At 36.1% G+C, this 26187-nt stretch overlaps 1 protein-coding gene across 4 annotated transcripts; it reads right to left on the bottom strand.

Annotated features, from left to right (window-relative positions):
• Nucleotides 1–102: 102 nt before the first annotated feature.
• Nucleotides 103–26157, bottom strand: LOC106066526 (non-lysosomal glucosylceramidase-like). Of its 4 annotated transcripts, none has more exons than XM_056005534.1 (19): nucleotides 26028–26151; nucleotides 25378–25503; nucleotides 24559–24783; nucleotides 24259–24347; nucleotides 21968–22083; nucleotides 20404–20631; nucleotides 19802–20044; nucleotides 19559–19667; nucleotides 18768–18921; nucleotides 14563–14685; nucleotides 13765–13901; nucleotides 13450–13554; nucleotides 12144–12251; nucleotides 11846–11997; nucleotides 11632–11738; nucleotides 11079–11221; nucleotides 10268–10377; nucleotides 7098–7289; nucleotides 103–1914 (listed from the first exon to the last, which is right to left on the bottom strand). In XM_056005534.1, the coding sequence occupies exons 3-19, from the start codon at nucleotides 24753–24755 to the stop codon at nucleotides 1549–1551; spliced, it is 2679 nt and encodes an 892-aa protein (XP_055861509.1). In that variant the 5' UTR covers nucleotides 24756–24783; nucleotides 25378–25503; nucleotides 26028–26151; the 3' UTR covers nucleotides 103–1548. The 4 variants fall into 4 exon arrangements, with proteins under 4 accessions (XP_055861509.1, XP_055861514.1, XP_055861520.1 ...); XM_056005539.1 differs by having other exon boundaries at nucleotides 25378–25475; nucleotides 25985–26082; XM_056005545.1 differs by lacking the exon at nucleotides 25378–25503 and having other exon boundaries at nucleotides 26053–26157.
• Nucleotides 26158–26187: the final 30 nt, after the last annotated feature.

Below are 26187 nucleotides of genomic sequence, written 5' to 3'. Positions count from 1 at the left end.
TTGAGAAATTTGTTTAAGAATATCTACCTTGATTAAAAATAAAATCACAAAGTTAAATTGATAACAAATCATTTAGAAATAAAAATAACATAAAAATAGAAGTCAAGATTTTTTATAACCTGACAAGTTTATTTAATAAAATTTTATACAAACATTTCTAAAATAAAACTAACCTGAAATTTTAAACTATAATATTTCACTGGATGGGAGAATAAAGTATTTTTTAAAAATGCAATATAAATTTATAAAGGAACATTTTGAAGCAATGAAAAACAAATTAGAAAGACATCTAGTGCTGTATATAATTATAAATAGTGCCAAAAAGAATCAACAAATAAAAACTTTACATCCTGCATATTTGAGCAAAATGTTTACCAGATGGCAGCAAAAGTTGATATCACATTCATTAATAATACTTCACAATAAAGACAGCACAGAATATAGGCTTGGAAAGAAAACCAGTAATGACAAACACACATACAAAGTAAATGTAATCTTTTATGTAAATATTTGTAGTTTTATACTAAAATCATACGATCAATTGTAATAAAGATGTCTTATACTCAATTTATAGCATCTATTTATTAATAATTTATGGTGTTTTATTTTCCTTTCCCCCATAAGTGGATTTTTTATTTCAAACTTGACGAACGTATAGCTTGTGGCTTTTTAAGAAATTATTATGTCAGTAATTATATTTCTTTCTTTTGTAAGACACAGCCAGACCTTGAATTTAGTACAGTCTTATATCTACTTAAATTTTCTTCAATAACCTTATAGATGTTTGAGATTTGTTTAAAGTAAATGCTAACCAGTCTCTAAATTACAATATTCAAGGTTGAGAATGCTGGCATAGACATTTATACAGCTTCTTCTATGACTAGTCATAAATATATATATATAGTTATGTTGCTACTGCAACAAAGACAATAGTGTTTCTCAGTTTGGATGTTTGTGCTAACTAATGTAAATTTATTATAACAATCATCTAACAGATCTACAAGAAAAAGGCATATCTAAGATGCCATTTATTATCATTATGGCTCAAAAATTCAAGCTATTAAAGAATTATGCTACGTTATGAACTCTGAGTCTTAGGAGTGAAATATTTAAATGCAGTCATAGTACTAATTGGAATATACGTAAGCACAAATATCTCATGAAAATATTTGATTAAATAACAGAATAAGCTGATTCCACAAATACTTCTTAATAAATTGTATAAAATACCAAGATAAAATAAAAAATTTGATTGTAAAAAAATTAATAATAGAAAATCGTAAATTAAAATTAATAATAAAGAATGCGTTTATATATTATTATTCAACTAAAATGATTCAATTTAAGTCTTTAGATGTGCATGTTTTTTGTTTATGTTAATACAATTTCAAAATTGAAACGTGTTGAAATACAATTTCAGAGGTATAAACTAAGAAACAAAAGCCAATGCTGTTGAGACCTAGGCAAGCTAATTACAACAGAAAAATAATTACTTTGTAAAAATAGAATTCTTGCATTCAGTGAACCAAACACTAATTACAGCACATTTTACTGCCATATTTTCTGTTCTGTCAACTCCTTGTCTTTCTCCACATCCATCTTACTTTCACTCCAGAAGCTGGGAAAGGTCTCCTCATTCTCAATTCTGCTATCATACATTGAGCTCACGAGTGTCTCACACATGGAACTCTGAAATGTGTCATCAGTCTCCACCTTGACGGCGGCCAGCATATTGGGGTGGAACTTTTCTAATGCCCACTGGATAGCCCAAATGGCAAGAGGCCTCATATATGCAAGAGAACGGTAGCCCTGGTTGATGGTGTATGCCTCTGGAGTCTGGAAATGTAACCCTAGGACGTTCCAACATATATGGTAAGCTCCGGAGGCAGTGTGAAACCCTTCTTCAATCAAACCCTGCAACAATAACACAAAACAACTTTGATATACAATATCATATCTTAATCATATTTCTAGAGGTTATCATCTGAAATTACAAGTACATGTCATAAAATGTTTATAATCTCTTATACTTTTGTTTGAAGCATCTGTAAATCTATCAGGTTAGATGGAAAGCAAATAAGCTTAGATGGATAGCAAATACATTCATCTACATTCATTGTGTGGATAAAAAAACAACAACTTAACATGGGCAAACAGAGAAATAGATGACTCATAATCACCTCTAGGGTAGCATAATAATAAACATGAAAAAAAAAATACAATTTCGAATTAACTCTTCAAGAAGTATTCAATCATTAAAAACACAGATAGTTTCCTCTTTAACTATAGGAAATAGTTCCTGAAATTTTCATCAAATTACATTAGCTGAAAAAAAAAAAAAAAAAGATCCAAATAAATATTCTGAACAAAAAGCTGTCACTCTATATAATGAGCAATAAGTTTAGTTGTTTCATCTTTAGTTTGTAGATGTTGCTCTGAATAGAAACTACTTTCATCTCTCAAGCTCATAATGATTTGACAAGACATTTTATATTACAGAATGTCATTATTCTGAACAAAAATCAAGAAACTCCTGGCAAATCAGGAATATGGATCAAAAAGCAGTCAATCAGTAATAATTATTACAGAATTATATACTTTATAAATACATATATAACTTTCACTAGTATCCTCTAACACATTCAATCAGCACTCAGCACCAGACTTCTTTCTCACATACTCCCCTACAAATATCATAATATCATTCACAAGATTTATTCATCTCTTTAGTCCCATTCATATTCATAATAAAGAATATAGTTGTGTTTTGGGCCTGCTTCAGATGTCATTATATTGTTACGTATTTCTGAATCTTCTGGCTAGATGTATTAGTTGGCACACAAATAAAAACACAGCAAAGAACTTGACGACTAAACTTTCAGTTTCATATAACTTTAATGACTATTAACTCTAACAATTCGTTAATGTAACATGTAGCGTAGAAGACTGTACAATATCTGTCAGTTTACAGTTAGCTATACTTCGTTGCAATTCATCTCTTCACTTCGTTGCAATTCATCTCTTGTCAACTTGCATCGAGCCGTATTCCACAGAACAGACCAACGACACACTTCCCAGTGTCGCTCCAGGTCTCCTAAAGCTGAACCAAGTCGCACTCAAGTCTACCGAATCAGAGCCGCACACGTCTTACATCGACTGTATCGACTGTAACGGCTCAAGTCCACTGTAGTTCGCTGTATAGACTTTAGCGACAGTAGTCCACTCCAGTTAACTCTACCCTAGTTAACTTGCATCGAGTCGTACACATTTCTCTTCCACAGAGCCGCACACGTCTTACATAGTCTGTCTCGACTGTAACAGCTCACTCACGACTCCATACGACTGACTTTCACATTAACTCTCTGGCTTATATAGAGTCCCTAATCGCTTGTCCAAAGTTGCACAAACACGGCTAGTATCCTCTGAAATAACACGTGAGGAAACGTCACATCCTGTCTTTGTTTGCACATGTAGATTCCAGGGAACACTAGTTGCTGTGTCATCTCGCCGGGGTCATACGTTGACCTCTACCTATCACTGTTCATTTGTAACACTGCCCCCTTCTTAGATCTGTTCGTCCCGAACAGATTCTACTTCATCACGATACTGATGAAATCGATCGACGATCAATTAGGAAGCTTTGGTGGTTGCCCCCTTCTCAGAGATGTTCTTTCAATCTGGCAGTTGTTCATCTTCTTTCCATAGAAGAATGGGAGCCAAATCCTCATTTTTCAGCAGTTCCTCACAAATGTTTTCATCAATCTTTGTATGGAAACATCGACCTTCAGATGACGACATTGGGCACTCTTGTCGAGAAAATTCATCAGCATTCTAACGAGTTCGTGCTTCACTGGCTGAGTTTTACATTTTCAAGCATCTTTTTACAGAGCTTCTTCAGAGATAACTAGGTTCATCACAGTACAGCAATATTCACATGCTCTTCTTTTAAACAACAGCAACTGACTTGGGTTTGTACGATGCCTGTTGGGTTGATCTTCTCGTACAGTTTTATTTGTACAGTTCTATCTCAGATGGTTACTCACTTCACAGTTCTGGCATCTTACACTTGTTCTGTCCTTCTTGCTTCTGGCTTGATTATCGTTCTTCTAAAACCTCTGTTATACTTCATCAACCTATTCTCATGAGGAATGTTCTTAGATTATTCATTAGTGGCTTCACACTTTCAACTGATTCGTAAGGCTTTCTTCTTTGGTCTGATGGTTCCGGACAGAATCTTTCTAAAAACATGGGCTGTGGAGTTTCATCAGTGCAGGTGGGGGTCTATCAGTGGGAGAAGTGGTGGGCTTGTTTTCTAACAACATGGGCTATGGAGTTTCATAAATGCAGGTGGGGGTCTATCAGTGGGAGAAGGGGTGGGTTTGTATCTTGATCTTGTTGGAGCCATCCACGTTGCACTCTGCATATGTCGCTTTCTCCGCCTCCTCAATTTGATATTTCTTTGGTTGCGTTGATGTCGTTGTCGTTGTCTTGCTTTCCTGTCGATCAATGCTGATGGCAGCGACTTAGCACATAAGAAGGCATTGTATTTCATAGCTGTAGTCATCAAGACTGTTGATCTAACAAGTTGCTTCAGCATTATTCTTCGATGGGTGCTTTGCGAATGAGCTGCAAGTCCACTTGAAGGCAAGTTGTCAAACACGTCATCACCTTCATCCGAGTCTGGAGGACTCGACTGTGGGGCAGGTTGATAACATTCAACGTGCAAAGGTCCATCAACTTCAGCATCAGTTTCTATTGTCATTCCTTGACTATCACCAGGGCTTCTCGTGCTGATCTTGACAGCTGGACAAGCTTCTGTCAAGTCTAGAGCTTCTTTGTGTGTTTCTTGGCATTCACAGTCTTCTTGCAAAGCTTCGTACGTACAGTTCTGGTCAAACGCATTGTTGCAGTAATCAAGTTTCGAGTTCCTCTCGTAGACACTGGCAGATAGACAGAAGTCTTTAAGGCCCACAGCAACAGGCTTGGACGCAGACCCAACGTTGTCTTGATCTGTCTGGTTAGTTGAGGTACTCATATCAAGTTTATCTGTAGCTAAAGCTTCGGTCAAACTATAGGTCTCTTCTATTGTTTCTTCAGCGGTCTCATTCTGCTTTTCTTAGAAATAGTAACAGCTACCGTCTCTTTTCATTTCTTGTGGGCCACATTCGTTTGGTTTGCTATCACAGTCACAGATAGCACAACCATCACCAGCATCCCTATCGTAATTGTCTGTATCGCCACATCCTTGGTTGGACAATTGTTCGCTGTTCATCAATGGTGTAGTTCTTTCATCTGTCGACTCAATCTGATACTGCTGAGTGTTCAGTAGCTGGTTCATCATGATTCTCGTTTGATCTTTTATTTGTTCTTCTGTCTTGTTGGGCGTGGTAGCTATTTGTTCATTTTCATTCATGGCTTTGGTCAAATGGTTAAATGAAGAAAATCTGGTGTTGATTTCTGATTCTATCTTCTTAATGCTTTCTTTCACCGAGTTCATTTTGTATTGCAAAGTTCTCAGGAGCTCCGTCATATTAGGTTTGATTTCAAATTGGCAGGTGTCCGGGTTCTCATCTTCCTCCAACAGGGCTTGTCTGAGACGTGCTGTTAGCGTTTCCTTATTTCCGTTAAGCCGTAGACCTCTTTCTCGAAGCTCTTGTCTAAGTTCTTTCATGTCAAGTTCATTAAGAAGTTTGATGGAACACATTCTAGCCAGAAAGATCCCACTTCTGACACCAATTGTTACGTATTTCTGAATCTTCTGGCTAGATGTATTAGTTGGCACACAAATAAAAACACAGCAAAGAACTTGACGACTAAACTTTCAGTTTCATATAACTTTAATGACTATTAACTCTAACAATTCGTTAATGTAACATGTAGCGTAGAAGACTGTACAATATCTGTCAGTTTACAGTTAGCTATACTTCGTTGCAATTCATCTCTTCACTTCGTTGCAATTCATCTCTTGTCAACTTGCATCGAGCCGTATTCCACAGAACAGACCAACGACACACTTCCCAGTGTCGCTCCAGGTCTCCTAAAGCTGAACCAAGTCGCACTCAAGTCTACCGAATCAGAGCCGCACACGTCTTACATCGACTGTATCGACTGTAACGGCTCAAGTCCACTGTAGTTCGCTGTATAGACTTTAGCGACAGTAGTCCACTCCAGTTAACTCTACCCTAGTTAACTTGCATCGAGTCGTACACATTTCTCTTCCACAGAGCCGCACACGTCTTACATAGTCTGTCTCGACTGTAACAGCTCACTCACGACTCCATACGACTGACTTTCACATTAACTCTCTGGCTTATATAGAGTCCCTAATCGCTTGTCCAAAGTTGCACAAACACGGCTAGTATCCTCTGAAATAACACGTGAGGAAACGTCACATCCTGTCTTTGTTTGCACATGTAGATTCCAGGGAACACTAGTTGCTGTGTCATCTCGCCGGGGTCATACGTTGACCTCTACCTATCACTGTTCATTTGTAACAATATACACTGACACCAACCTTCAAAGCAACCTTAGTGAAAGTGACTCATCTCATCTCTGCCTGTGGTCCCTTCAGGAGCATAGGCCACCAACCAGCTTCCTCCAGGCATCTTGGTTCTGGGTGAGTCTCAGGCATCTTGGTTCTGGGTGAGTCTCAGGCATTTTGGTTCTGGATGAGTCTCAGTCATTTTGGTTCTGGGTGAGTCTCAGTCATTTTGGTTCTGGGTGAGTCTCAGTCATTTTGGTTCTGGGTGAGTCTCAGTCATTTTGGTTCTGGGTGAGTCTCAGGCATTTTGGTTCTGGGTGAGTCTCAGTCATTTTGGTTCTGGGTGAGTCTCAGTCATTTTGGTTCTGGGTGAGTCTCAGTCATTTTGGTTCTGGGTGAGTCTCAGTCATTTTGGTTCTGGGTGAGTCTCAGTCATTTTGGTTCTGGGTGAGTCTCAGTCATTTTGGTTCTGGGTGAGTCTCAGTCATTTTGGTTCTGGGTGAGTCTCAGTCATTTTGGTTCTGGGTGAGTCTCTCCAACTGTCCCCTCGTCTTGCCCATCTGAAAGTGACTGCTAAACAAATAATTTTTTATTTTCTCAAACAAATTAAGTTTACCTCTTGGATCATAGTTGCAGCCAATGCATAAGTAATCCCAACCCAAAATTCCTCTGTCTGAGGTGAACTTGGATCCATTTTCCCATTGGGACGAGTGCTGTTGATAGCACCCATGTAACCTTTTTGAAAGCCCATGACATTCTTGTCAAAAATGGTTAAAAGTGTTGTCTTCACATTCTCTGATGGAAATATCTGATAAGATTGATGTCAAATAGTCAATGCTTAAAACATAAACATTTTTTATTTTATTAAAAGCATAGATATTAGACCTACTTCATTCAAGAGCTTATTTACTATACTTTCAAGAAAACAAACATTTAACTCTACCAGACATTTGTACCATTTTTAGGTCATTTCCAAATCTGCTGCTAGACCACCTAGATGAAGTGCCTTCTTCTTCTTCTAGCTAGCTTTATTGCTGCTGAGCTGTGAGCTCTTTTGCAGACTGTGCCAAGGAAAAAAAGTGTGCTGTTTTCTTCAGTTGTTCAGCACTGCCGTACAGGGTGTTGGTTATGTTGGGCTATAGTGGAAGTAGGGTCACTAAGGTGGATTAGGGAGGGGCATTCAAAGAGGATATGGTTTACGGTTTCAAAGGGGTGGGCGCAGTGTCTGCAAAGGGGGAGTTGTGTGGAGTTTATTTTGTTCAGATGGTAATTTAATAGTGGTATGTGTCCTGTTCTTAGTTGGGAAAATGAAGTGCCTTAAAAAAGTATAAAGTTCCCCTTTCAGACCAAGCAATGTTAAGTTATCTGTTTTTGTGGCCCATGGTTAAAAGGGTGTCATGTGGCCAGCACAAGGAACAGCCTCATTTAATTTCCCCAACTCATGTCAGGTATCCATTAGAGCTGGGTGCCCTAAAGATCCCAAAATAAAAAATCCCAATCTTCACCAGGATTTGAACCCGAGACCCCCTGTTCAGGAGCCAAGCGCTTTATCACTCAGCCACAGCGCCTCCAGGTGAAGTGTCTTGACCATCATTAATGCTGGCCCTGAAGGCTTTACAAAATCATTGAAAGCTAAGTCTCCAAGTTTGAACCATTTATTTCCCTTTAATGCACATTTTTTTCTTTCCTCAGGAGTCCAGGGGACAATTTCTTCTTCTTCTTTCTCATTTTTATGTTGGAGCGTTCAGATGACTAGACCAATAGATGAGATGAACTTCGCAGTGGTTTCCAAATCAGGGAGCTCTCCATATAGTTTTCTTTCTATTGGGGTGTTTTGGGGCCAGTGTCTTGTACAGGCCTCTTGTTAAAGAGAGCAGTTTTGGAGGACATGGTCGTCATCTCTGGTGACACTCCACATGGGCAGATTTCACTGGTTCCAATTTTGAGCTTCCGCTACATATGTAGTCGCATTCTGTTGTGTCCAGTCCTGAGTCGAAAGATTAGACGATCTTGTCGAGATAGCTTATAATAAGCATCATCTTTCTTGTGATTTGGATGAGAGCTTGTCCATTTCTCATTTGCTTTATTTTTTTCATTTCTTCTGGATAGAGTGCAGAGTTTAAATGTGAGTTTGTTCTCCCACTCTTAGGGAGTGCGTCAGCCTTCTCATTTCCTTCTAGTTGTATATGAGCTGGTATCCATTGAATAACAGTTTTTTTGCTGTTGTTGTTGAGCTTTGTAAGTGCTGTCCTGAGACTTTTTATATAAGAGGAATCTGAGTTTTTGGAGGGTTGTTTTCGCATCGGTTAGAAAGATAATCTGACTGTCACAGCTTTCCTATTATATAACTCTATAGAATCTACCTTAGGTCTCGATACGTCTAGGTGTCCCTGGTTCGGTTCTAGTTAACGAAATAAAACAATGAAACCACTAGATCAAACAGATAAACTTTAATCAACTTTACTGCATATCACACACGCTGGTCTCTCTCTGATCAACCTCTGACAACAAAACACACTTCTGGTCATTCGCGCAGAATGTAAAAATAGATTATACATAGATACACACATTCATCCGTGACACTGACTATGTGGGGTACTTGGATGATTAGCTAGTGTTATGAAAATTATATGCTGTATCGGTTGTCGTTCTTATGTTTACATGTGCTTGTAACTTCTCCCTAAGAATGTGTGTTGTGTAGTCTTTCAGTGTATTAAAGCCATACTAAGCGGACATGGTTTTCAATTCTGTTATCATTATGTTCATAACAGCTAGCATGGTAGCAGCTAATGCTAGTGCTTCCCTTTCTGCTCTGTGGCTGTCAGAGAGCTCTCCAGTTGCAATGGATTTTTCTGTGTTTCTCCATCTGGCCATTCGATGAGCATTCCAGTTCCTCCATTTGTGGTGGCTTTATGGGATGAGCCATCCGTGTAAACTGATCCACTAATAATGCGTTAGTAGAAATCAGTTCACTATTTCCTTGAGCTCTGTTGGAATGTAGTCAGATTTTTTGGTTATATTTTCAATATGGCCTCTTATCATCATCATCATCATCATTCCTTTGAGTTCCTCATGGAACATAGGACCTCGACATAAACACGCCACTCTCCACGGTCTCTTGCTAGCTTTTTGATGGTGTCCCAGCTCTTCCCGGTCTTCTCTGCTTCTTCAAGTACACTGCGTCGCCATGTTCTTTTTGGTCTTCCTCTCCGTCTTGTTCCCTGGGGGTTCCACTCTATGGCCTCTTATAGTAGGAGCTTTTGTCCCAGGGTGGAGATTCATCATAATGTATCGTGGATTCCAGAGTTATTTTTTCAAGTTGGTGTTTCTTTTTTAGGTTTAGAGATTCCTGTATGAAATTGGTCCTTTTGAGACGTTTTTTAGTGACAGTTTTGTGGATTTGTTTTGAATCGGTGCCTCTCTAAGGTTTCTAGTTTAGTGAATTGGAAAGGAATTTTATTTCTCTTCTTTCATCCAGTGAGACCAGGGCAGCGGTTTCCTCCATAGCTCTTATGAGTGTTGTTTTTATTGCTCCCGTCATTATGCTTAGACCAATATTTTGAACTTGTCTATTTTTCTTAGGTTGGTTTGGGCTCCATATTCTAGAACAGGTCTTACGTAACTGATATAGGGCTTTTGCAGGATGTTGTGGGACAATTAAGTCTAGGGCCTAATGTCTGGTAAAGTTTCATCTATGTTTTATAATAATCTTTTTAAAATATTCAACAACTTGCTAAGTACATAGTTGATCAAAAAATATGCTGAAATTTTTTAAAAAAAGGAAACCTTTTCATCAGGTAAATTTGATGCTTTAAGAAACCAGTAACCGGCAAGCTGGTCTGCCATGATGCTGTCATGATAAATGCTACTGCTGCAGTCAAAATTGTAGTAGGAACCTGTTAAGGAAAATATATTTTTCAAGAAAGATCCAGGTACCATAAACAAATAACAAACCAAGAGATTAGAAACAGGATTAAAATGGCAATTGGGTCCCATGATGACTGTCAAAAAAACAAGCTAAAACTTTGTAGCCATATCACAAGGTCCTCAGGGTTAGCAAAGATCTTTCTCAGCGAACAGTACCAGGAAAAAAAAAGAAGAGGTAGACAGAGAAAGCAATGGTAAGACAGCATAAAAGAATGGATGGGCCTGTCATTGAATGAGATTCTATTCAAGGCAACAGACATATAGGAATGGAGAAGGACGGTCAACAGGTCATGTGTGGTGCCGCAATGGTTCAACTGAAAAAAAGGTATAGGTGAATATTCAAGAATCATTTCTCATGCTGGAAAATTTTATTTTGCATACATTTGTTACATGTTAGATTTACTCATGTTTTGTCTCATTGACCCCAAAGTAGTATTTTGCCAAGATCCTTTTCCTTTGGCTACTATACAAGCTTTTTTAATGAGCATTGTCCACCATTACTTAAATTTTCTTTCCTTACTTTCCAACAAGTCTGTAGAGTATCTCCATACTAAGCTAAGTAACACTGATATAAACTTCTCTGCAGAAGCATTATATTTAATGTTACTAAGAACTAAAAAAAAAAAAAAAGAGTCCATGTTTAACAACAAAACCAACCAATTAACTTTACCATTCCAAAGCTTTTTATGAAAAGATTCAGCTCCTCTGCTAAGCAAAGCTTGATAGTCAGCTTTATCTTCTTGTTTATCCAGTTCCTCAGCCATGGAAACCATCATTCTCAAGGCTGCTAACCAAAGTCCACCACAATATGCACTGTTTTATAATAAAACTTTGTTACAAAGTAAATTTCAACTGAATCATATATAAAATAAATTCTTGTATTGCATAATTTTACATTTTGCTCTCAATAGACTTTTCTAAAAGTTGTATATTCCACAATTAAATCTATAGCATTATATCTTTATAAATAATAATAAGGCTTGTCTTCGAGTCCGAAGATTAATGAGGAATGCTGTGACTTACATATTTTGCCACACCCAGGGCAAGCGTATCCATTGTCCGCCGATAGTCGATTATAGAACATATTGCATATTTAAAGTACATACAGTAATACAAGTTTAAATTTATTATATGAAAGGTAAAAAAAAACAACAACTAAAAATGGAGTCATCATAGTATATATAAACAAATCTGAAGTTCTTTATGAATAAATTACAACTCACCTAGCACCTTTCATTTTCCAAGCATCAAAAGTTTGATCAGCATAGCCACTGTTGTCAATGATACCATCACCATCTACGTCCCACTTTCTAGAAGTTTCCATTAGAACCTGAAAATGTTTAGACATCAGTTAAACTTACTCTCAAGTGTTTCTCACATTTTATTTATCATTAATTCTATTCATTAGGAGGGACAAATCCCTGCACATGCACTCACTTTACACTTTGGATACATGGTTTCTAGATATTTTTTATCCTCCAATGAACTATAGTCTCTGTAAACTTGAAGCACAAACTTCAGATTCAGATCTTTCCAGTCATGGGTGGGATGGATGTTATAGGCATTAACCCTTTTCCAAGGTTCATCCTCTGTGATAATAAAAAAAATGTTAAATATAATAACTATAATAATAATAATTAAAACATGATTATTGTATTGCAGTTTTAAAAAAAGCAAAACCGTGTACTGACTAAAGATATTTAGTAACATGGAGATTTTTAAATATTTTTATTACCAGGATCCCCAATATCATGAGGTACACAGTTAGCCACTTTCCTTATTCCACGCTCTCCAGACATTAGGAACGTCACAACCTGGCTGTCTTCAGCTGTTATTGTGTCTCCTGGTAGAGTCAAATACATGTTAACATCTTAAACACACAATGTATTAAGGCAGGGGTTCTCAACCTGTGGGTCGTGACCCTCTTGGGGGTCGATTGACCATTTGCCAGGGGTCGCTTAAGAACATCGAACATATGGATTGTTATTGTCTACTTTTCTATTGCTGTATGTGTGTGTGGGGGGGGGGGGGGTCGCGGCAGAGTGGGGGATAGTAAAAAGGGGTCGCCGAGCTTAAAAGGTTGAGAACCGCTGTATTAAGGCATCTTAGTACATTTTACAATTACTAATGAATTTTGTACAGGTATAACATACATACTTAATAGTAATTCTGTATATTAAAGACTAATACACTGCAGTATTGGCATGTTCTTTTAAAAAATTCTCAGAAGAAAAAGCATTTCACATATGGTTTTGACTAAAAAAAAAGAGACCCTTATTTTTGTCCTCTTGTTCAGAACAAGATATGATCCGGAATTAGATAGGATGAGAAAACTGCCAGTATGTTTCAATCAATTGGTATCACATTAGCAGGCTACTGTAACAACAGCCTTCTATTACAATTTTAGTTATTGGGTTTATAGTTGTTGATATTTTTAAATCATGCATAAAGGAAGCAGCAAGTTTTCTCACACATCTCTGTTTGAGCCTACTTTCTAAATCATTCTGAATTTGATATCCACAACCATTGTTATTGTGTGACACATCTGTTTTTCATGAACTTTTAGTATTTGTACTATCTGGTGTTTAGATGCACCCGGTTCTGGCCCAATTATGATGCCCATTGCCGACACTGCAGGGAGTCAGAAGAAATGGTGGTGCATGTTTAGCAAGAGTGACGTAACCAATGGTCAACTAGATCTGTATGGAAGCTATGAGGCACTACACCGCACAGTAGAGTTCCTTACCAGGGCACTATGGGAGACCTAGGTCTCCCTGCCTTGTCACCAATAGGAGTTCATCTCAGGTGTTTAGATGCCAGTAAAAAGGAGTTGCTTACTTTTTACTTGCTATTTTATCCAATGTTTCTGCTATTCATGGGATCAAATGGGCTCATCCTTTAAACTAAAGGATATGTAGTTTGGTGTCTAGAAAGTGTTTCCTTCATAAAATCATCTTCTCTTTCAAATGCTAAGAAACATGTTATTGTTTTTCAACACTAATTTTTAAAAGTTTTAAACATTAAAATTAATGTTTACTTACCAAAATCATATTGCAAGGAAAGCTGCAGTTTGGGCCAAAGCATCAGCAATGCAAATGATGAGTAATGATGGACATCATAAGTATTAAACATACGGTATTCTTGACCTAGTGAAAAGAGACAAAACATTGTGACCTATCAGATATAACTATATAAAGTAAAAATAGACAAACATCTTGAACATTGAAATAAATAAAAGAGATAACAACTCTATACATTCATGCAACAGAGGTAACAAAAATGAATAACAGACAATTCATATTAAATACATTTTATTTTGAGACTTCAATATGTCATCAAGACAATAACTGAATTACCTTCTAAGTAAGCGAACCTGCCATATTTGTTCACAGTCTCATGTTGTGAATCTGTAACATCAAACCATACTGTCCCTCCATCACTAATGAAATACAGTTCATTGAAGATGGCAGACTTGTACCAGGTAGGCAATAAACTAGACACAAAGCAAAAAGCACAGTTAGAAAGAAAAAAATGTTTATATTCATAACCCACAAAACCATACAGAAGTCAGCAATATTGATTTGGAAGCAGTACTGAAGGAGGGTCTGACAAACTCCAACATAATAGGATTAAACATAAAAGATACTTATGTCCTTCAAAGTTTTTAATTTGTTTAGATAGAAATAAATTAAAAATGTATTATTATTAAGATATTTACAAAATGAACCATAACTAGAAAATAGCTATTTTATTCCCATTTTCTTTTAAGTGAACTAAATTCTATACTATAGTCATGTTATGAATTGACATGGAGTTCATCTAATTGAGGTATTCAACTTATTATTTCATCTCCTGAGTTTCTAATACTTTATTTGAGTGAGTCAACAAAATCTATGGACAACAAAGTCCCATCCCACTACATCTACATTGTCCTGGTTTTTATCCAGTATGACAGTAAAAAAACAAAACAATACACTTTAATAATAACCCTTTTAATGAAAACCTTTTTTTAAGCAACAATTAACAAAACATAGCTAAAAAAAAGTTTATTTCAAACTGTGATGAAAAATGACACACATTATATAAAACGACTAGGTCACATACTGTGTGGGTTACATATTAAATAAAAATAATTTACAAATAATGTAGCTTACTTGCTCTCCAATATAGGCTTCTGCCACTTTTCAATCTTAGCTTCCCACTTTGGATAGTTTTTCAAGGCATAGCTACAAATTTCTGCAGCGGATCCTTGGTTGGAAAATTTCTGACAATATCTCCTGTTGAAATTATACAATGATCTTTGAAAGTATTGTTTAATAATTAATTGTAAGAAAACATTGAAACTCTTTAACAAGAATGTATATAATTAATGATATAAAGAGATCATTTTAATATCAAATTTTAGCTTAAGAGATGTAATGTAAAAAAGATATCTGAAGTTTATATTGAGTTATAATGTAGTGCATTTTTATTTGTTTTTATCCAAATGTCAACACTGATGTCATTTAAAAATAACTGCAAGCATTTCAAGAGGACTATAATGAATAGACCATAATCACTAAATTTTGCATCTAATTTTCTTAAGTCATAACATAATACTAATGTTGGTAATGCTGGAACATAAATAAAGCTCAATTGCATGGACCCTTTACCTAATTAATTAATTTATACTGCTATTTATTATTACACAGTTGAAATCAATTTCACAATTGAGTATAATTCTGTTAGGCTGTCATTGCAAAACAGTTTTCTCTCCACCAATATTGTTATATATTATATATGAAAAGGGATTTAAACAAACAATAATCTATATATATAATTCTCTTCATGGCTCAAGAGTTTGGACACGCAAGAAATAAAGGAAAGATCACTCTTTTATTTCTGCAAGCCGGACGGACTAGAGTTACCTAACAAAAAAAAAAGAGAGGGGGGGGGGGGGGGAGAACAAGTAGTATTCACCTGTGACAAAATAGCAAGGCTGGACCTTGTGACCAAGAAAGATCACACACATTTTTTTCATTTCTACCTCACATAAATTTAGCGGCAAAAAAAGAGGAGGGGGGGGGGGGGGAGAACAAGTAATCTACTCTGTATTCACCTGTCACTAAATAGCAGGGCCGGACTTAACCATTGTGGGGCCCTATGCGAAACGGAATTCGCGGAGCCCAGTTTGGGTAGTGAAAATTAAGAGTTAATATTAGAAAATACATTCACCTTTGCATTTTATTTATACGTACAGAATTACTTTACAAGCCTTGCGTGTAACGAAGTCATACAGTATATCATAAAAATAAAAAAATATTTCCTACATAGATCACGTTCAATAGCAAGAATTACCAAATGTTTCAATCTATCTATGAGAATTGTTGACCTCAAGTAATTCTTCATTAGTTTGAGGTGCGAGAAGCTTCTTTTACCAGATTCCAAAATTACGGGATAATGCCGTTTTTTTTTAATCACGCGTAGGATTGTCGTTTTCCATATTGAATGACACCCCAAAATGACAATTTTTGTCTATATATTTCAGGAGATTTGTATGAGTTTTCTAAAGATTTTAATAATTTCCGGAGATTTCCAGGACTTTTTCGTATATTTTGCAATTTCAGGAGATTTCCAGGAGCTCCTGGTAAATTGACAGGAGGCCGCAGGAAATCTGTTATAAGTTATAAAATGATTTAATTTAATAATTTATACACCTACAATTAGCGCTGGTCCTATGAAAGTGCGGGGCCCACTGCTGTCGCATAGGTTGCAGTGGCCTAAGTCCGGCCCTGCAAAATAGCGGCGTATGCCATGCCGCCGGTCGACTAGTAATTATTATTATGCATCACTGATATTAGTCCATTACAATAGCAAAATTTAGTCAGCCTACAGCCTCTTCAACAGTTTTGCATAACAGCAGAGATGACCTTAGCAACCTGTGTTTGTTTATAAACTGCTCTCGCAATTTTGTATTTAAAAAAATGTATATATTACTATGAAACAATTAAATAGTTTGAATGTTTCACCACTATTAAATAGTTTGAATGTTTCACAGTTATTAAATAGATTGCAGACCTGCCTACCAAAAAAAGTCCAAATGCGTAACACTGATGGTCAAAATGCGTATTTTGGCACCAGAATGCGTAACACTTACGCGATCCACTATTTTGTCATATATATATATATATATTGTTATAAACCTGGTGGTGGCACAGATGGGGGTAGTGGTGTGTGTGTAGTCAGCTGACGCAAATCCCCCCAGGCCAGCGATAGACGAGCGGTCAACCGTGACGAGTTACAACGGTCAGCCAAGTCGAGTGTCAACATGAAGGTTGAGTAGGATCGCCGTCGTGAACAAAGCTCAGGAGCGTCCCAAGGGATGTAGTCATCGGAACGAAGCTAGAAACGTCGAGCGATGTTCCGTCCGGTTCTAGAAGGCCAGTAGGAATCCTATATAAAGAACGGAGGTGTCCAGTCAATACGGTTCACAGCAGGGGTTCAGAACACGGTCGACTACAGCACAATTCAACAGTGTGGTTCTGTACAAAGCATTACGACGGTTCAGTGCGGAGTACTGTAAAGTACAGTTGAGACGACTGGCGTCTTGATAATGGTCTGTGATCGAGTCCAACACAACGAGCCCAGTGTGTGAAGTCAGTCCTGAACTGTTGAACCCAGTGCAAGCCCGGAACGAGACGGAGAGGCCAGTGCAAGAGTTGATACGGCGGTACAGTGTTATCGGAGAGATATTTGTACAGTGTACGTGTTGCCAATTGTACAGTATTGGCTGTTATTTATTCAACTATTAAAGTGTTACGTTACTCTGGAGCCCTGAGTTGTCAAGTTCTTTACGTTGGTGGTGTATGGTGCAGTTTGCAGAGAGCCTGGATAGTGAGATTCGTTACGATATATATATATATATATATATATATATATATATATATATATATATATATATATAATATTAGATCCAGATGTCATGATTAGATCTACAAACTAAATCTAGATCAATACGACAATAGAGATGATATCTAGACTAGATCTGGATTTATGTCTATATAATGAATATAATCTACTCTAGATCTGGGCTCAAGAGTGTTACCAATGCCGTGGATCCGCTACAAACGTAGGTCTACTCCAAACTTTCGTAGGCCTACCTTCATCCTTGATCTATTCTATACTAAGACTAAGAATGTAGTCTAGATCTAGACTAGATTATTAGTAGATGGTAGTAGATGTTATCGATCTAGATCTAGTTAATCTAAATTCTAAATCATACTATAACTAAATTGGATCTAGATTGTAGAGTAATGTAGAGAATCATGTCATAATGACTCTAGCTAGATCTATTCCTGTATAACAAGTTATCTAGATCTAGAATCCAGATCTAGATCTAGACTAGATATCTACAATGTCACTCAATGTGTTTTGAATCGATAGCACTTCGATATTTGTTTTCTATACAAATGAATACGGGAATCAGGGATTCAACATAATTAATTTCTACTAATGAACTTACAAAAAAAAAGTCACGTTGGTGTATCAGCTAACTGATCGGTACCAACCCGCCACTCCCTCACTCTCGCGTTCTTCATTTCTAGACTAAATCTAATTGCTTTTAAAAACCAATCAACGGATAGATCTGGACACAATGTGTTCCCCCACCTTTTCTGTTACCCCCCCCCCCCCCCCAACAGTACGGCTTAGCGTGACCTCCGTCACCGCTCATAAGCTAGTCAAAAGAGGGGAAAAAAAAAGGATATGAAATGCGTAACGCGACGGGTTAAATGCGTATTTGCGTACTGACTGTCATTTTTGGGAGATTTTGCGTAACTTTGCGTAACGGTAGGCAGGTCTGAGATTGTTTCACCGCTATCATATGGTTTGAATGTTTCACTGCTATTATATCATTTCAATAGTTCACCCCTACATGGTTTTAATTTTTCACTGCTGTTATATGGTTATATGATTTGATTGTCTCACTCTATTATATGGCTTGAATGTTTAACTGCTATTAAATAGAATTTTTCAGGACTATTATTAAGTTTAAAATCTTTACAGCTATTATTTGGTTTGAATTTTTCAGTTCTATTAAATGGTTTCAATATGTCATCACTATTATTTGTTTTAATGTTTCACCGTTATTAAATAGTTTGAATTAGTTCCCACTATTAAAGTGTTTAAATCTTTCAAACCGTAAAATAACATTGAAACATTCAAATTATTTAATAGCAGTGACACATTCAAACCATATAATTGCTGTGAAACATTTAAACCATATAATAGCTTTATTGTAATTCAAAATAACTTTATGAAAAAGTGTATAGATATTAAACAACCATAAAACTTATTAATGAAAAGTTACTGGTTAGATTACTTGGTATACACATTTTCTTTGGATGCAAATTGAACTTTTGGCATGTCCCAGCATAGTGAGAACTCACAGTGACTTCTAGAATTCTTCATTACTTGTAGGTTGGCACACACTGCACTTGCAAGTTCCTCTCCTTTGCTAGTCGGAGGCGTAGGAGCTGTTCAAAAGTAGGATCAGAGTTTTACTTACAGTATGATTAGGTTTGATTCGGAATATAAATTTGTGATTCTGATTCTGGCTATGTCCATGTACTAATAAAGGGATTAACTTTTGTTAACTCCTTAAGTTCCTGCAAGGCAGCAAAAGTTGACTTTAGTCTGTAGTGGTTATTTTAATTTCCATGTATGTACAATATCTGAAGGAGGCACGGTGGCTGAGTGGTAAAGCGCTTGACTTTCAAACCGGGGTTGCCGGGTTCGAATCCTGGTGAAGACTGGGATTTTTTATTTCTGGATCTTTGGGCGCCTCTGAGTCCACCCAGCTCTAATGGGTACCTGACATTAGTTGGGGAAAAGTAAAGGTGGTTGGTCATTGTGCTGGCCACATGACACCCTCGTTAACCGTATGCCACAGAATCAGATGACCTTTACATCATCTGCCCTATAGATCAGAAGGTCTGAAAGGAAAACTTTACTTTTGTTGTTTTTTTTTACAATATCTGAAATGTGGTCCTCCACCACCTAAAGGAAACACTAGATGAGGAAACAAGTTCCACACAAGACACTCAGGGCATAGAAATGAATAAACTAATATCTTAAGAAGTAGTCACAAATATAAATCAAATTAATTAGTACCTGTAATAAAGTCATAATCTAAATGACCATTATTTTTCAATGGTATCCATAGATCAGAACCATCTTGTTGAGGATTAAATCTGTTCTTGACACTGACAGATACTTTTTCCTGATAAGCTCAAAATAAACAAATAAACATGCTTTTAATAAAACTTATTTTTTATTAAACCCTATAATCAACATAAAAAAAAACATGGTTTAAAAAATTCCATTAAATACTTGTTTAACTATTTCATATCTTACAGTTGCTTTAGCTGCTATCCCATAAGAACACTTCAATCCGTTAAAGTGCTGATGTATGAGAACTCCTTTGGCTTCATTGTCTCCATCACAATCACATCTAAATCCTTCCGACCACACACCACCATCCCTATCTTCTTTGGTTCCTTGGCCATTCTTAAATGTAAACGTGATGCTGACATCTAAATCTTCACTGCTGTTATTTTCAATTTCCCATATAAAAGCAGCAGTTGGTAAAGTTGTCTCCTTATATGAAGAGAAAGATAAACATCCCAGTCACATGTAAATACATTAATGCAGTAAAAAGAATGATGATTAGAATATGTCAAATTATGATCCTGTTTAAAAATCAGATTTTCATTTAAATTTCTTTGTACATTTCAGGAAGTCTGTTTTTTAGATGTCAAATAAATGTAGTGACCAAATATTTCATCCTAAAATCAAAAAATAATTTACAGAATCTGATTTACTTAAGTAAAATTATCAATTTTTCTAAGCATATCTTCCTCAAAACTTTCAGAAGAAAGTTAAGTTCTAAATGTTTTCCTTTATTTCAATCTACTTATTCTATTCTCCAATGGAACTTCACAAAAAAAAAAAATTACCACATAATCATGAGGGATGACTGGAGACACCTGGCGACATTTTAAAGTCACCATCAATTCTGGAATGTTGAAAATGCTCCAGGCACGGGGATACAAAGCATGATATACTCCATTTTCTGGAGGGAAAGACCAGTCCCAAGCTTTCAGCCTATTCTTTTTCCTTCTTCCTGCACAGCTGAGAACTTTGATATATTTGGTCTCTGAATTTTTTCGAATACATACTATAAACTGAGACAAAGAATATCATTAGAAAATGAAGTGGTTGTGTTGAGAAGGAGGGATGATGTTTTCATTTACATAAATGAATGATTTGCAGAAAAGTTTGACTGACAGTGTTTGTTTGTGTTGTGTTTTTTTTATGTGCAATCAAGCTATCAAAGATTAAAAGAACTGTTAACTCATATTTTAAAATAATTATAACAGTGTTTCTCAAACTTATCGGTGGCCCCCCACTAAATGAAAACAATTTCTTTTGCACCTCTACTCTCTTAGCAATGTAGGCTCCCACAGTGACGTCTGGGAAGGTTTTAAGAATATAAAGAAAAGAAAAATAAACTTAAAGATATATAATTATAGCACAATTTTGAGGTTTTATTTTGCAGTAATATGCATTCTCATGTCAAACACTGCAATCATCCTTTATCTTTAGAATCAAAGACATTGCCATTATAATATTTACACTTTGTTTTGAATCCAAATTTGGGGCCCCTTAATTCCATCCAACTATATTGAGTACTAGACATTTGTTGGGAAAAAGTAAAGACGGTTGGCTGTTGTGCTGGCCATATGACACCCTTGTTAACCATTAGCCACATTGATCACAAGATCTGAAAGGGCTACTTTACTTTTTTACTTCATGTCTGCAGTCGTAAGATCATCTTCAAGTTAAGTAAGAAGTCTTGCTGTCACACAAAAGTCGTGAACAGTCAGGAAAATTTGGACCATTCTGACACTTTGCCAAGACATTTTGCAACAACAAAAGTTTTTAAATGCTATAAAAATTAGAACATCTTATATAACATAAATTAAAGTTTATAAAATCAAAAATTAATTTAATTTAATGGGGTCAAATCAATGTAGGTATCATCAGTTAGGAGAGAAAGAGTTAATCAGATACTGGAAAGGGGGAGGAACTCTAAAATTATATTTCTTTTTTAAATTTTTGACACAAATGTTTTCCAGTTTTTTAGATTTGCTCCTATTTTGGCAGGTACACTCAAGATAAAATTAGCTTTAACCACACATCTATGCCCATCATTCCAATCTTTAGTTTTAACTGTTCTTTTAATAAAAATTTCAAGTTATTTAAACTGGAATGAGACTTATTCCACCAATGGTTTTCTCCCCCTTCCAACCAAGCAGTTTTCAATATCTGTAACCAATGTTAATTTTTTTATTTCAGCCCCAGTTATCCAGCTAGGATCTTATAACTTCATAGAAACACTAGGAATTTTTTACTGACAATGTAATCAAAATATTATTAATGCTATCTATTGATTTTTTTCCATATAATCCTATCAATTGTTTTTAATCTTGACGAATGGGATGTTAACAAGACACTAACTTGGTCTGCATCAACTGTAGAATAATGGTAGATTCCTGGTACCATTTGAAATCTACAAAATTCACCTCTGTAACCTCTACCTATGGAACCACTGCCAATGCCTCCAATAGGACAGCCTGTGAATAATCCTTATTTATATACTAGCTATAGAAGCACAATTAAAAACAAAAATATACATTCTAAGCCAAGTTACTGATTGGGTTAACAAAGCAATAAATTGTAATTGAATGAGCTTATCATTATGATTACTATTAAAAAAAACCTTTTATTACAGACCTGCCTACCTAAAAAAGTCAAAATGTGTAACACTGATGGTCAAAATGTGTATTTTGGCATTTGGCACTAGAATGTGTAACACTTGCGCGATCGACTATTATGTCAAATGTAATAATGGGGGTGTATATATATATATATTGTTATAAACCTGGTGGTGGCACAGATGGGGGTAGTGGTGTGAGTGTAGTCAGCCGACGCAAATTGCCCCAGGCCAGCACTAGACGAGCGGTCAACCGTGACAAGTTACGACTGGCGGCCGAGACGAGTGTCAACATGATGGTTCGGGAAGGATCGACGTCGTGAACAGAGCTCAGGAGCGTCACGAGAGTTGTAGTCATCTGACCACCTAGAAACGTCGAGCGGCGTTCTGTCCGGTTTGAGAAAGCCAGCAGGGACCCTATATAAAGAGCGGAGGTGTCACAGTCAAGACAGTCCGGTCGACTACAGCACAGTTCAGCGGTGTGGTTCTGTACGGAGCATTACGACGGTTCAGTGCGGAATACTGTCAAGTACAGTTGAGACGACTGGCGTCTTGATCTTGGTCTGTGATCGAGTCCGACACAACGAAGTTAGTGTGTGAAGTCAGTCCTGAACTGTTGAACCCAGTGCAAGCCCGGAACGAGACGAAGAGGCCAGTGCCAGAGTTGATACAGCGGTACGGTTGATACGGAGAGATATTTGTACAGTGTACGTGCTGCCAATTGTACAGTATTGGCTCTTATTTATTCAACCATTAAAGTGTTACGTTATTTTGGAGCCCTGAGTTGTCAAGTTCCTTAAGTTGGTGGTGTATGGTGCAGCTTGCAGAGAGCCTGGATAGTGAGATTCGTAACAATATATATATATATATTATAATTAATAATATATAGGCCTATGGATAGATAGATAATTAAATTCAAATATGTGATATTAAACTGTCACTAGTAAATTTAGAAACTAAAAGTTCTAAATTGTCTAAATATAGATCTAGCTAGAATCTAGACTATTCTAGACCTAGATTGACTAGATCTAATAGTAAATAGTTGCAGAGCTTAGTGACTCTAGTAGTCTAGTCCTTCTAGAGACTAGATTTGACTAGTTCTACCTAACCACTAACTAATACTACATTTATTTATATTAATTTCTAATAGTATAGAATCTAGATCTAGAAATAGTAATAATAATTGAGATGGGGACTTGAATCTAGAGATCAGAGATACAAGACCAGAAAAGACAAGTAGATTCTAGAATCTAGATATAGATCTAGACCTAGTCATAGCACTTCTTTCTACATTTTACATTGATTAGATCTTTAACCTAAATCTAAAATAAGATCAATAAGCTAGATCTAGACTCTAGAATTTAGTTTTGAAGTGAGTAATGAGTGTTACCGGTCCCGTGGATCAGCTACAAATGTAGACCAAGATCTCATCTAGATGTAGAATGTACTTCTAGAGAAGAGAATCTGGCTTAGACAGTTCTAGATCTACTGTATAATAAGTAGAGCTAGATCTATGTAGATCTAAATCTAGATCCATCTAGATTTTTAGATCTAGAGGTCTATATAGATCTAGATCTAGCTAAAATATGATGTTTCGAATCAATAGCGCTTCAATAATTTTGTTACAATTAATACTGGAATTCTTTTTTTGCATTCGACTTTTTTTAAAGCTCCAAAATAATTAATTTCAAATGAAAATAAAAAAGTCAGGTTGGTGACTGAATGGTACCAACCCGCCACTACCACCACTCTCGCGTTCTTCATTACATCATTTGTAGACTAGATCTAATTGCTAATAAGAACCAATCAACCTATAGATCTGGGCACAAATGGTTCACCCCAAATTTTCTATTTTTTGCCCTAAAGAACGGCTTAGCGTGACCTCCGTGACCGCTCGTAAGCTAGTTTAGAGAGATTTAAAAAAGATACAAAATGCGTAACGTGATGGGTTAAATTCTTATTTGCGTACTGGCGGTCATTTTCGGGAGATTTTGCGTAGTTAACGATTCTTGTTAGCTTTAGACAGCCTACTTACCATAAATTGGCATGTGTCTAGTTTGATTCAGATGATCTATAAATGGCCTCCGTCCTTGGCGTTTCTTCTTTAGCCAAAATCCAAAGTACCTGTAGATAAAAAAAAACATTTTGTATTCAAAATGCTTAAATGTAATAGGAATTGTGAATAATATTTGTATATAATATATACTAGCTAATATTTGTATATACTAGCTATAGCAGCATAATTAAAAACAAATATAGCCTTGTTTCTGATAGGTCAACATCAATAGTACATTAATGAGTTTATGATTTTAGTATATATCTATCATTTTATTACCTGACACCAAGGGAAACATATTGAGGAATGAGATTCAAGCGTGGCTTGGAAAAAGGTTTGCATTTAATATTGCACTCGTATGATAAAGGAACACGCCATCCATAATCAGGCAAACCAGGTATTGTTTTTAAAGGTTCTGTTAGACTTGTGTAATCAGACAAGTTGGGTGTGGTTTTCTGTGCATCCCCACTATCCATGTTCAAGAGCAGGCATATAAACTTTCACCTGTCAATAATAAAGACAAATTAGTCCAAATATAAGAGGTGTGGTGGCTGAGTGGTAAAGCGCTTGGCTACTGAACCGGGTTTCGGGGTTCGAATCCTGGTGAAGACTGGGATTTTTAATTTCGGGATCTTCGGGTGCCTCTGAGTTAACCCAGCTCTAATGGGTACCTGACATTAGTTGGGGAAAAGTAAATGCGGTTGGTCGTTGTGCTGGCCACATGACACCCTCGTTAACCGTTGGCCACAGAATCAGATGATCTTTACATCATCTGCCCTATAGACCACAAGGTCTGAAAGAGGAACTTTGCTTACTAATCTAAATATAATATACTATAGACAAGATCTATATGGATGGCATGCAGTCTGTGTGCTGGACTGACATTCTGTCCTCTCAATAATAGCTGGGTTCATACCCTGTCAGCTGCCACTCTTGCAGGACTAGTAAAGTAGTAACTAGATTCTAGATTTTCTTCAACTATGAAGAAACATCCAAAACATGTTACATTTTAAAATTTAGATACTTTTGGTTAGACTCTGAAATAGATCTACTAGCATCGCAGCATTGCCATATATTTATTATGATTTATTTTTCTACCTTAACTGTAGACTGTAGGGCTGTAGTATCCTGTAGGCTAGATCTAGAATCTAGTCCTAAGTCCTAGATCTACTAGCATCACCATTTATTTTTGCTACCTGTAACTTTCGGCTGTAGATCATAGATCTAATAACAATATATAGACTATAGTAAAGTATAGTAGTATAGTGTAACTAGTCTATAGTTACGTTATAGAGTCTAGTATTAAGTATATAATACTAATTTAATACTACTAATAAGTAACTAATAGATCTAGATTCTAGATCTAATAATAAAATAATTCTAATTATTATAATTATATAATATTTATAATTATATTATAGATCTAATATTAATTTAATATATTATATATTCTACTAATACTAATATAGATTCTAGATCTAATAGTGAGACATCATGATCATCTACTGACTCTTACTAGATTCACTAAGATTCTAGTAAGATAGTCTAGTATACAGTATAGGAATTTATAGGAATTCAATACTACAATAATCAATAATAGACTTTGAATAGGGATAACAAATAACACTTTTAGAATATTTTAGTTTTAGATCTACTTAGACTTAGATAAAGACTAAGAGTTAGACTACTCTAGTAGTCTACTAACTCTAGTAAAATATATCTATCTCTAGGCCTAAGTAAGGAGTTACTAATAAGGTTCCTATTTCTAGTCACTATAGTATAGATTATAGACTAGAGTCACTAGATTCTAGATCTAGATGATTAGATCTAGCTAGACTCAGCTCTCAAGACTGGATCTAACTTTTATTTCGTTCATTTTTCTCTTTGTTTTTAATAATTCAGATTGCA

The sequence above is a fragment of the Biomphalaria glabrata genome, chromosome 1 (assembly GCF_947242115.1).
Source record: "Biomphalaria glabrata chromosome 1, xgBioGlab47.1, whole genome shotgun sequence".
Lineage (NCBI taxonomy): Eukaryota > Metazoa > Mollusca > Gastropoda > Planorbidae > Biomphalaria > Biomphalaria glabrata.
Note: the sequence above shows the minus strand (reverse complement) of the source record. Positions and strands in the feature narration are given on the sequence as shown.

Excerpts from the sequence above, each read along its gene's own strand:
- LOC106066526 (XM_056005545.1), bottom strand. The coding sequence starts at position 24,755 with ATGGATAGTGGGGATGCACAGAAAACCACACCCAACTTGTCTGATTAC. Across the intron at positions 11,998-12,143 it reads TCATGATATTGGGGATCCTG|AGGATGAACCTTGGAAAAGG; the intron begins GTAATAAAAATA and ends TTATTATCACAG. Across the intron at positions 11,739-11,845 it reads CCATGTATCCAAAGTGTAAA|GTTCTAATGGAAACTTCTAG; the intron begins GTGAGTGCATGT and ends AAACATTTTCAG.